This window comes from Eumetopias jubatus, unplaced genomic scaffold, assembly GCF_037043125.1.
Source record: "Eumetopias jubatus isolate StellerSeaLion01/CBP00866 unplaced genomic scaffold, mEumJub1_p1.0 scaffold_9, whole genome shotgun sequence".
Lineage (NCBI taxonomy): Eukaryota > Metazoa > Chordata > Mammalia > Carnivora > Otariidae > Eumetopias > Eumetopias jubatus.
This window is the reverse complement of record NW_028274815.1, coordinates 15991721-16004773: the sequence shown is the minus strand read 5'-3', so window position 1 is coordinate 16004773 and position 13053 is coordinate 15991721. Positions and strand designations below refer to the sequence as shown.

Below are 13053 nucleotides of genomic sequence, written 5' to 3'. Positions count from 1 at the left end.
ACTTCAGGCTCCCTGCTCCGCGGGAGCCTGCTTCTCCCTCCTTCCCACTTGTGCTATCTTTTGCTATCTCTGTCACTATCTCTCTCAAATAAATAAAAAATCTTAAAAAAAAAAAAGGAACATGAATATAATTTAGTTGTAGGTAAACAATGGATAGAGGAATGCTTTTATATGCTCAGGAAAAATTGTACTGTTAGAAAGTAGTTTAAAAATTTGTGAGCTTCCTTCAAATCACACTAAGGGCATAATAGTTGGCATTAGATAATGTGTCTGTGGTAGAATTTACTAAACATTTAGCAAAGGTCTTAGGATTTAGTGAAGAGCCGGGGTCAGAGAAAGCTGAGCAAAGCCTGGGCCCGGTGTGCTCATTCGTCCCACTCAGCACTCCCCAGGGCTTTGCTACCCTTCTCCAGGACTGCCTTTCAACCCCTTGTTCCCTACAGGAAAGGCTTCTGGCTCCCTCTAGAGTTCAACAATAGTATGTGTTTTGAATAGAAAACTCTTGACAATTGTAATGAAAAAGTTTTTTTTTTTTAGTATGATTCAACTATACTGAATTACTTAGCACATAAAAATTCTTGAATTTGAAACCCAAAGTTGGGTTTTACCATTAGTCTGGTTTCTAATTCTTTGTCTACTTTCTAAGTCTCTTACTGCCTTAAATATCTTCTTGGACTGTGGCAAGAACTCCATAAATGGTAGCTGCTATTAACACCATTCCTTTATTCTGGCCATATGAATACTTTGCTTAATATTTAATAAAACATAAGTTTTACATTATTCTAATTATTCATGAGTTTAGAAAACAGGTACTAAAATGATCTTTTATGAAGGATTTTTTGTTGTTGTTTTTACATATTGTGGGTGAATGTGTGTACTTACTTTTATGGTGTTTAGTTTGTTTTGCGACCATGGGCAAGTTATTTTACTTCTTTATTCCTCCATTTAAAAATTTTTAAGATAGATTTGATAAGACTGTGTCATCAAAGGGTACACAATAGGAGCTAATTAAATGTTCTTTAAGAAACAGAACAAAAAGCGGCACCTGGGTGGCTCAGTTGGTTAAATATCCACCTTCAGCTCAGGTCATGATCCCAGGGTCCTGGGATCAAGCCCTGGGTAGGGCTCTCTGCTTAGCAGGGAGCCCGCTTCTCCCAGTCCCTCTGCCTGCTACGCCCCCTGCTTGTGCTCTCTCTCTTTCTTAAATAAATAAAATCTTAAAAAAAAGAAAAAGATGAAAAAAAGTTATATGTTTAGGAGGATATTTTCTGAAATTAGGAAGGAACTTTGGAGAATTTTCTTTTCTAAATTAATGAAGAAATATAAGACGTGAGATTGGAGGGAAGGATAAAGGCCCAAACCAAGCAGTAATAATAGTGGGGACAGGTGGAAGGAGTGGGAGTTGATTTATGTATTCATCAGTTAATGGACATTTGGGCTATTTCTACTTTTTGGCTATTATGAACAATGCTGTTCTGAACATTTGTGTGTGAGTTTTTGTGTGGACATGTGTTTTCATTTCTCTTGGGCATATACCTAGGAGTGGAGTTGTTGGGGCCTGTGGTAACTCTGTATTTAACATTTGGAGAAACTGCCAAACTATTTTCAAAGTGGACACACCACTTTATTTTCCCACCATTTCTGTACATCCTTGGCAATACTCATTATTGTCTAGCCTTTTGATTTTAGCCATTAAAATGGGAGGGAAGTAGTATCTCATTGTGGTTTTGATTTGCATTTGCTTGATGGCTAATAGTGTTGAACATCTTTCCCTTTGTTTACTGGCTGTTTGTGTGTCTTCATTGGAGAAATGTCTGTTCAGATATTTTGCCCATTTTTTAATTGGGCTATTTATCTTTTTATTATTGAATTGTAAGAGCTCTTTACATATCCTAGAAACAATTCCTTATCACATATATGATTTACGAATATTTTCTTCTGTGGGCTGTCCTTTCACTTTTTTGATAGTGTCCTTTGAAGCACAAATGTTGGGGCACCTGGGTGGCTCAGTTGGTTAAGCGTCTGCCTTCTGCCTCAGGTCATGATCTCAGGGTCTTGGGATCGAGCCCCATGTTGGGCTTCTGGCTCTGCGGGGAGCCTGCTTCTTCCTTTCCCACTACTCATGCTCTCTCTATCTTCCTCTCTCTCAAATAAATAAGTAAAATCTTAAAAAAAAAAAGACTTTTGAAGCACAAATGTTTTTAATTTGATGAAGTCCAGTTAATCGTCTCCATTTTGTTTTGTTGCTTGTGCTTTTCGTGTCATATCTAAGAAACTCTTGCCTAATCCACGGTCACAAAGATTTATTCGTAAGTTTTTTTTTTTCTTCTAGGATTTCTACAGTTTTAACTCTTACATTTAGGTCTTTGATCCATTTTGATGTAACATTTTTGTATAGTTCTACAAGCTTTTGATTCTTTTTTGATTTTAGAGACTGTGTATGAGGTATATGGTCTGAAATGAGGAGTTGAATGCAGTGCTCACTAAATTCCTTTGCAGCACAAACATTCTGCGTTTCTGTGTAACTGTAACCTAATTGTCTTAATGCTCTTTTTAATAGTACCGTTATTCGTTGCAATGACCAAAACACATGTGATAGCGGCTTCAAAAGAAGCATTTTATACCTGGCAGTATCGTGTGGCAAAGAAGCTCACAGCACTGGAAATTAATCAGATCACGCGGTCTCGAAAAGAAGGGAGAGAAAGGTATATCTTTTGATGCATGGTTTTTAGTAGCTCAACCATATCGCATTTAAATCAGACATAGTTAATTATAAATTGTCATGCTTGAGAACTGTAAATTGTTTTGGTTACTAGAAATAATATTTTTCCATTAATTTCAAAACCTTTCAAATTATTTGTTTAAATTTATCAAAATAAATGAGAGGTAGCATGGTGTAATTAAAGAAAGCCCTTGGAGATAAAGAGTGGAAATCTGTGTTTTTATATGGAAATAGCTATTCTCACTCATCTACACTTACCATATTAGGATAAAGCATAGATATGATTATTCAATCAATGCCTTAACCAAAGCTTCATTCTTATGGGTTAGTGGTATAGGTGTTTCCAGAAGGGTGGGGGTGATTCTAGTATCAATCTCCATAGGAGAGATTCTTAGACAGGTTCTTAGACAGATAGGGAGGAGGTCTTCAGGTGGGGCGAACTGGTCACTTGGCTTCTTTCTCTTGCTGTGGATTCGAGGGAATCTGGGGTTAAGTGATAGAGGGGGCTCTACCACATAGAGAAGCTAAGAGCTAGGATGGGGGGATTCCCTGAGGTAAGTTTCAAGGCGCAGATGCATTTACTGTGTTTTGTCAGTTATATTGTCTATGTTGGGGATACTCTTTTTGCCCTTTTGTTGTTACCCTAAGCCTTTAAATAAGGCATTTTGTTGAGTGTTCTAAGCTAATAATTCTTAATCAGGGCATAGGTCTGTGTTGGTGGGAGTGGGCAACAGGGGTCATGTCAGATCATCTTCCCTCACACGTGCTTGAGATCTTAATGCAATCTTCCTTTCCCTTTAAGACTCACTCATGTACTAAGATAGGAGAAATATCCCCAGTAAAAATATTTTAAATATGTGGAATTCATATGGAAACAAACAAACAAACAAACAAAAAAACCCCGAACCAAACCAAAACAAAACAAACCAGTTGAGGGGCACCTGGGTGGCTCAGTTGGTTATGCGTCTGACTCTTGATTATGGCTTAGGTCATGATCTCAGGGTTGTGAGACTGAGCCCTGCATCGGGCTCTGTGTTGGGCATGGAGCCTACTTAAATTCTCTCTCTCTCTCCCTCCCTCCCTCCCTCTGCCTGTCCCCCACTTCTCCCTCACAAAACAAAACAAAACAAAACAAAAACCCCCAAACAGTTGAAAAATACTGTATCTTGTTTTCTCAGTAGTTCTGAAAGTCTAAATAGGAAGAATCTTTGGCCTCTCTCAGGACAGCATGTGACAGTGGTAGCAATAATAAGCAAGGGAACCACAGTCTGCAGGGAGATCTTAGGACAAAGTTGGAACTGAAAAGTCTAGCCTCTCCATAGAGTAAGTGTCCTCTGAGAGCCAGCTAAAGATATTCTGGCTTAAGATGGCAGCATCTCCCTCTGTTTCTGTCTGGGACACACTTACTGGTTTTAATGATTGGGCAGGTTCTCTCTGGGCCTCAGTTTCCTCATCTGTAAAATATGGTGGATGATGGTGAGAACAGCCATCATTGATTGAGTACTTCTAATGTGCTAGATACTACAGTAAGCCTAGTCAGTACTCTTATTAATCCTGTTTCAGAGAGGGAACTAAGACACAGGAGCTTAATTTATTTGCCAAAGGTCACCAGCTGATAAGTTGAAATGGGACATAGAGCCAGGTTGATCTGTCTCTGAAATGCTTACTCAGATTGGCCTTTCTTGTAGCACCCTCCTTGTTTTAAGAGAGGGAAGATGGTCACATGATCTTGAGAGACCGCCTATTCTGACCTTTGACTTTTATTTTGTGATAACTAAGTAGAATAATAATAGTAGCTGGATATACTTAATAGAAATGTATTAAAATGCAGAAACCTGGTACCTCTAAATTTATTATTTTCTTTTTTTAATACATTTTCTTTCTGCATTTAATACATTTCTGTTTAACACTTGATCTCATTATATTGATGAAAGTACAATTATAATTTCAATTTAACAATGATAAAATTTCATGATCTCTTAAAGACAGAAAATGGCTTGATTTTCTTGTGACTGTATTCTATCTATGACTTCTTGATGATCAGGCATATGTGCTTTACAAACATCATTTTATTTATGCCTCTTAAAAAACCCTGAAAAAGGTTGCCCTTATTCTCCACATGGAGAAATTGGGGCTCAGAGAGATTAAGTAGTTTGTGAGGGCCTCATAGCTACTCTATGATGTATCCTCCCTATTCACCTTCACTCATTTTAGTATTTTTCCAGCAGACGTAGAGCACCTGACAGCGTGTGGCACTGTGCTAGGCACTGGAGACACGGTCTTTGCCTCCAGGAAACTCCTCAACTGGTAGGAGAGACAAGTAAAGTAGTAGAGATGCTATGGTATGAATAGTATTATATTGAAGGTATCAGATGGGGGAAATCCAAAAATAGTGCATCTTCACAACACAGGGAACATAAGAATGATTTTTTTTTTTTAAGATTTTTTTTATTTATTCATTTGTCAGAGAGAGCCCAAGCAGGGGGAGAAACAGGCAGAGGGAGAAGCAGGCTCCCTGCAGAGCAAGGAGCCTGATGCGGGACTCGAGCCTAGGACCCTGGGATCATGACCCGAGCCGAAGGCAGACTCTCAACTGAATGAGCCACCCAGGCGTCCCAAGAATTAGTCTTTATTTCAGAACAAAAATTCCATTAATTAGAGCTTCCCAAATACATTTAAGCTTTACCTTTATTAAGCACATTGATAGAAGGGAAATTATGGAGAAATAACAGAAACAGGGTATTGAAGTTTATTCTGAGTGATGTTCATTTGCAGAATAAGGTAAAATATCTGTTGGGGCTTAATGAAATTTATTGGAAATATGTGATTCAATGTTCAAATACGTTTTTGGCATAACTGTTAGAAACATATCACTTGCATTACTAGTAAACACCCGGTAGGTAGTTTCTACCTTTATGGGATCGAGCTGTGTCAAGAACTCTTTAAAATAATCAGGACATTTATGTTACATAATAGTGTTAATTGGCATCATCCAAACTTTTAATTGTTTTAGACATTATGAAATGTTATAACCTGTACTTAGACCATCTTTGAAATTCTCACTTTTTTCCCCCCAGAATTTATCATGTTGATGATACTCCTTCTGGATCAGTGGATGGGGTGCTTGATTATAGTAAAGCCATTCAAGTAGGTGATCTTATTATTGCCAGCAAATGTTGATATCTGTAAATTTTGAAATACTCTAACTTTATCTTGAGATCTGAGAATTTGTTTTTAGCATCTTATTCTAGTAATTCTTTAAAAAATGTATATTCTGAAAACCTTTTTTCTTGGCCTGCTTTTTTTTTTTTCTTTTTTGAAATAATTACGGGCTCACGGGAAGTTGCACAGATAGCACATAGAACCTCTTTACTCCACTTCCCTCAGCGGTGACATCTATAACTGTAGGATAATATCAAAAACAGGAAATTGATATTGGTAATGACACTGTTAACTGGACTCCCACCTGATTCCTTACTCAGTTTTCACTAGTTCTTCCATGTACACGTATGCACATAGTTTTATGTCATCTTACCATCAGGAATGGATGTGCCTCATGCCAATTCTCCATTTTTGCACTTGCTCTCCACCCCATCCTTGCCACCTGGCAACCACGAATCTGTTTCCATCTCTAGTTTTGTCACTCTGTGAATTTTTTAAAAGAAAGGAATCCTGTAACGTGTAACCTTTTGAAATTGGCTTTTTTGCAATAAGCTTATAAGCTGTTGAGATCCATCCAGGCTGTTGCAGTGCCGAGCAACTTCCCCTTGCTCATTCTGGCAAAGGGCTGTCTGTCCTTCCGCTGTCTCTTCTTTTATGACTGAGCTCAGGTTTCTGCCTCCTTGCCTTCTTCTGTATGGGTGAGATGTTCCTTCCTGTTGCTCTCACAACTCCTGAGCACACCTCTACTTGTATCATACTGTACTGTCTTCAGGTGTTGGGCTCCCTGTCTTCCTCAGTAGGCTTTTGAGGAATCCCTGAGGGGAAAGATTTTATCTGCATGTCTCCAGTGCTTTGTTCAGTGTCTAGCACATAGTAGGTGCTCATTAAGTAAATGTTAAGTTAATAAATATATTGGAATATTCTTCTTGGTGAATTGCATACTACCTTATACCAGATTAGTCATTCAATAAATATTTGTTAAAGAATAATGATTTATTTTAGGGCACCCGGGATCCGATTTGTGCCATAACTGCATCTGATAAGACACTGATTGTGGTAAGTTCGAAACAAACTGATTTTATAAATAATAATTGTTTAAATTATAAAAATAGAGTCAAGTAATATGTTTTGGATTTGAATATCATCTTGTGGGCACCTAACTTACTAAGTCCAACATAAGAAATAAGAAAGTTTTAAAGGTTGCCTCACAAATTGTTAAGCATTTGCAAAATACCTGTTTATAAAATGGGTAGAATAGTGGCCCGCTGGGGAGAGTTTGACACTGGGTTGAAGGAGCCACACAAGGGTTCGCACGTGCAGGGTGGATTGGGTGGTGGTAGCAGGTCTTTGAAAGCTTCCTCCTCTATGTGGCCTGCTATTTTGTGTTGGAGAAGGGTTTTGGCTCAGCTACTTTCGTAAGACAAAATGAAGAGGTGGTGTGTTTGCTAACCAGTAAAGTGAAGAAGTCTAGGGCAAAATTTTCAAATAAAATCAATGTTACAGTGTCTTTTCTTGAGCTCTGACATATGAAAATATTAATTTTAGAACTAAATGTTTAATATAGTAATGCTGGTGGAGTCATTGAATTTGAATTATGTAATCAGAGCCTTAATAGTGTGTATTTACAGTTCTAGTTATGTTCTTTAGCCATTAGAAATTTTATAGGGGACAAAATCTTAAGAATGTCGTATTTGTTTTTCCTCATTAGGATTTTTATAGCAGTTTGTCTTATAGAACCTCTTGTTTTCTTTTTAGATTCTTTGCTGTATGGCAGGGTTTTTTGTTGTTGTTGTTGTTGTGTTAGTTGTGTTTCTGATATTTGCAGAAAAAAATAACATGCAACTCATATCAATCACAAAAATTGACATAATTCCTAAATGACAGAGTCTACCTGAAGAAACGTACTCCATTTAATAACAACCAGAAGTTTTGTGTTTTTATTTTTTTATTAACATATAATGTACTATTTGTTTCAGAGGTACAGGTCTGTGATTCATCAGTCTTACACAATTCACAGTGCTCACCATAGCACATACCCTCCCCAATGTCCGTCACTCAGCCACCCCATCCCTCCCACCCCCCCTCCACTCCAGCAACCCTCAGTTTGTTTCCTGAGATTAAGAGTCTCTTATGGTTTGTCTCCCTCTCTGGTTTCATCTTGTTTCATTTTCCCCCTCCCTTCTCCTATGATCCTCTGTCTTGTTTCTCAAATTTCTCATATCAGTGAGATCATATGATAATTGTCTTTCTCTGATTGACTTATTTCGCTTAGCACAATACCTTCTAGTTGCATCCATGTCATTGTAAATGGCAAGATTTCGTTTTTGTTTTTTTGATGGCTGCATAATATTCCAGTGTGTGTGTGTGTGTGTGTGTGTGTGTGTGTGTGTGTGTGTGTGTGTGTGTGTATACACACATCTTCTTTATCCATTCATCTGTTGATGGACATCTAGGCTTTTTCCATAGTTTGGCTATTGTGGACATTGCTGCTATCAACATTGGGGTTCAGGTGCCCCTTCAGATAACTACATTTTTATCTTTGGGGTAAATGCCCAGTAGTGCAATTTCTGGGTCACAGGGTAGCTCTATTTTCAACTTTTTGAGGAACCTCCATACTGTTTTCCAGAGTGGCTGCACCAGTTTGCATTCCCACCAAGAGTGTAAGAGGGTTCCCCTTTCTTCGCATCCTCGCCAACATCTGTTGTTTCCAGACTTGTTAATTTTGCCATTCTGACTGATGTGAGGTGGTATCTCATTGAAGTTTTGATTTGTATTTCCCTGATGCCGAGTGATATTGAGCACTTTTTCATGTGTCTGTTGGCCATTTGTATGTCTTCTTTGGAGAAATGTCTGTTCATGTCTTCTGCCCATTTCTTGAGTGGATTATTTGTTCTTTGGGTGTTGAGTTTGATAAGTTCTTTATAGATTTTGGATACTAGTCCTTTATCTACCAGCCACAAGTTTTAATGGAGAAAGTACCTTCTGCATTTAAAACTTCTTTTTGCCGTTGAAATGTAAAAGGTTTTATTTACTTATTTATTTTTTAATTTTTAAAGATTTTATTTATTTATTTGACAGAGAGACAGTGAGAGAGGGAACACAAGCAGGGGGAGTGGGAGAGGGAGAAGCAGGCTTCCTGCTGAGCAGGGAGCCTGATGTGGGGCTCGATCCCAGGACCCTGGGATCATGACCTGAGCCGAAGGCAGATGCTTAACGATTGAGCCACCCAGGCGCCCCCCCCTTTATTTTTTTTTAAAGATTTTATTTATTTATTTGACAGAGAAATGTAGAAGGTTTTAGAATGACTACTTTTTCAAACCTTTGAAGCCACAGGACCCCTTTCTTCAAAAACAAAATCTTATTTCATACTCCAATATGGTAAATCTTCTGAAACCCATACTTCCCTTCTATACATTAAAAAATATTCTCTCCCTCACCCTTACAGTCTTTCTGGTAGGCCCCTCTTGAGAATCATGCTGCAAAAACAATGCCGCTCTGATTAAAAAGGGAAGGAAAGATTGGCTGAGTGGAGCCTTCTGCTTTGTCCCGTTGCCATGACCAGAGGCACAGAGGGTTTGGAAACCACAGTTCTGTCCTGATTGTTATACCAGCTGTTGATCTGTCAGCATTAAGGCTTGCATAGAGTTGCATAGTAATTTATATTGTTTTATTTTTATTTAAAAATTTTTTAAAAAGATTTTATTTATTTATCTATCTATCTATCTATCTATCTATTTATTTATTTGCGATAGCATGAGCCGGGGGACAGAGAGAGAGGGAGAAGCAGGCTCCCCACTGAGCTGGGAACCCAATGGGCTTGATCCCAGGACCCTGAGATCATGACCTGAGCTGAAGGCAGACATTTAACTGACTGAGCCACCCAGGCGCCCCTGTACTGTTTCATTTTTAGACCGATTTAAACTAATACTCATTGTATCACTGCTTTCTGATCATCTCCCTTTCCCACTAACTAGTATCAGATAGGTAGCTATAGATGAAATATATAGACTTTCAGTAACAACTGTTTCATATGGTGATCTTAAATTCTTCATATATATGAAATTTAATTCAATAAGTGCTTTATATTTTAGCTTTTCCTGTACCCTGCATATTAACCTAGACAACAACTATAAATAACCCTTGTTATTTTTTTCCTTGTGATGTAAGCATTTATGTATTATGGAACAGCTAGGTTTCTGACTTCTTTCTTGAATGCTACATGAAAAAAATTAGATCACCCTCAGCCACTTTTAAAAGGGTTTTAATTAAATTAGGAGATACATATGTAATCAGTAATGTGATTCAGTATCAGAATTGGCAGTTAGTTATGACACCATCACTTTGGTTTTGGAAACAAATGTATGAGCATATAGACAGACCTGTATTTGTATTTAATTTTATCATGTAGATATGCTTTAATAATCAAAAGTAATTTCCATAGGGTCGTGAATCTGGCACCATTCAGAGGTATAGTCTTCCTAATGTTGGTTTAATTCAAAAATATTCCCTTAATTGTCGAGCCTACCAGTTATCCTTGAATTGCAACTCTAGGTAAGTCTGAAAATTCTCCTCATGTAGTTGTTGGGTTTAGAAGTTATCAATTGGGATTGTTGGATTTATGTAATAAATACAATAAATACATTTGTATAAATACAAATGGGTATTTGTTTTAAACTTATAGTTCAGTGTGATTTTACTATACTATATTTATATGTAGATAGTTGTATTTATACTGTGTTTAGATGTTTTTCTCTAAATGGGCAAAATATAGAAATTCTAATGTAACACTTTAAATTGTTTGCATGTCAGTTGCTTTAATTCCTTTGGATACTTTTTCCTCACAAGGAAGCAAAATGGAGAGTAGTCCATGTCTTCTCTATCAAATTTGTAAAAATTTGTTTAAAACCAGTTATTTCTTTAAAGCCATTTCTGCCTTCTTCCCAGATTTGGATGAACTGATTTTTGCAGAAGAACAGTAAGAAGTAATTATATTTGTGATTGCTGATCATCATTTTACAATTTTGTTTCCCTTCTCCAATGTCATTATTTGTAGTCGTCTGGCTATCATAGACATCTCAGGAGTTCTAACTTTCTTTGACTTGGATGCTCGGGTAACAGACAGCACAGGACAGCAAGTCATTGGCGAGTTGTTAAAATTGGAGCGGAAAGATGTCTGGGATATGAAATGGGCCAAAGATAATCCAGATTTGTTTGCAATGATGGAGAAGACAAGAATGTATGTTTTCAGAAACTTGGATCCTGAGGTAAACACAAGAAAGGAGCATTAGCAGTACATAAATAATGAGACAGATATCGAAACCTGGCTATTTCCCTTTTGTTTCCTTAAGAGGATTGTTGGTTGCTGGTTGCATGAATTTCTGAAAATAAATAGAAACATCTCTGTGGAATTGTAACATATTTGTCTTAAATGGGAATAATACCGATTCTTTAAATATTCTCTGCTTTCTCTGAAAGGCACTTCCTAAGCATTTATCTGTTCTTTTTAAAAGATGGAGCCATGGTCTCTGATATATAGTCTTTATTTTTCCCTTGTCAAAGTTAAGAAAAAAAGAAAATCAGTAGTAACATTTACCAAAATTGCTTAAAACAACCTAACCAAAGAAATGTGATTTTGAAATTGCTTTGTGCTTTTATTCTCTTTTGCCTCTCTGTCCACCTTAATCTGTGCTTCCTTGGTCTTATTTATATTCATACCAACTCTGTCAGTCACGAATCCTGGTCTTTCTCACTCTGATAATTTTATGAATATGCAAGTGTGGACTGATTAATCTACCCTCTCTGGAGTATCAGGAAGCCCCTTGCTCACTAATTTTAAAGTTGTATTTTGATTTTCTTCTTGCATCTCACATCAGCTAATTTTTAAGCTTGGAATTTTCCTGTCACTTGGTCTGCTCTGCGTCAACTGTTAGCATTTGTGTTTAGGAAATTCAAAATAATTTGAGTGGTAGCCTAATCAAAGCATCATTGAAATAAATCTTTTATACAATTTTTGAATACTTAATGGATTTTCAGTTTGGAATTTTTTGTATGCTTGCTGTACCCAACAAATGTGAATAATAGATAAGTTGATAATTGCTGTATGTCATTAATTGATGTGTGGATTTACAGTTTCCTTTTTGGAAAGAAATTGTATGCTTGGGCCCCTGGGGTGCCAAAGATCTTCTAGAGTAATTTATTTAGTGGTAAACTATTTGTCCCTTTAATATCCTAAATTATTTTCACATTTCCCCATTTTGGCTCTACTCAGGATCTTTGGGTTGGGAAATGACCTGATATAAATTGCTCTCAAAGGCTTTGTTAAAGCTTTCAGGAGTCTTAAGGATCTTAGTAATTTTTAGTTCCTGAGTTAGTTTTAGAGGAAAGGCAATTAGGGCTGTTGCATTTAACCTGTAAGCAGGGGCTTCTATCAAGGGTCCAAGAGAAATTTGATGCTTGGCACAAAAACAAGTGTGAAAATTTGACAGGTAGCCACAGGATAACTGTGAGGATGGGAGAGGAATACTTTTTGAATGTTGGGGTCCTTTTCTGTCGTTGGCCCTGTGTGCACTAAGTCAGAAATCATGTGCCTGGATGAGTGAGAGTGTTGTGCCTGGCTGGTCATAATGTGTGTGTAGCACACGTTCAGTCTAGCACCAGGGGAAAAGACATCTTGGCCTGGTGCAAAGTGCTTCTTAAGTAGTTTTAACAGAACAGCCTTTTTTTTTTTTTTTTTTTTTTAATTTCTTTTGAGTTTGTTTTCTGGCTTAGCGAGTAGTTCAATTTCTGTTGGATTTAGAGCTAGATGAATTTCTTTCAACCTTACCACTGACTGGATTTCTTTATAAACCCTGCTGTTCTTTTCATTCATGAGGACGCTGGCTGGCTGTGATCCCTGCTTGGTTAGTTACTCTGCTGTTCATTCCTGTAGCTGCTTATTGACTGATCATGTAAGGAATACACACTTCAAAACCAAATTTGCTGGGGCTGCTTTAGGGCATCATATTCTTTTATTATTCAGGAGATAGGCTGTCATTTGACAGTTAATACTGAATACACTTTTATCCATTTGAGTGTTGTTATGTGTTGTTATGAATTCTAGATTCATACCTTTCTTTAAGTTGTAAAGTTTTCTTTAGATTATATGTGAAAAAAGGGTGCCATTTGTATGT

At 37.3% G+C, this 13053-nt stretch overlaps 1 protein-coding gene across 2 annotated transcripts in view; it reads left to right on the top strand.

The window, feature by feature from the left end:
* Positions 1–13053, top strand: part of WDR35 (WD repeat domain 35) — a 56369-nt gene that overhangs the window by 27238 nt on the left and 16078 nt on the right. For both annotated transcript variants that reach the window (XM_028099285.2, XM_028099286.2), the window contains exons 12-16: positions 2561–2705; positions 5800–5869; positions 6887–6940; positions 10326–10435; positions 10938–11148. In XM_028099285.2, coding sequence (XP_027955086.2) covers positions 2561–2705; positions 5800–5869; positions 6887–6940; positions 10326–10435; positions 10938–11148 — 590 coding nt within the window. The remainder of the gene's footprint in view (positions 1–2560; positions 2706–5799; positions 5870–6886; positions 6941–10325; positions 10436–10937; positions 11149–13053) is intronic.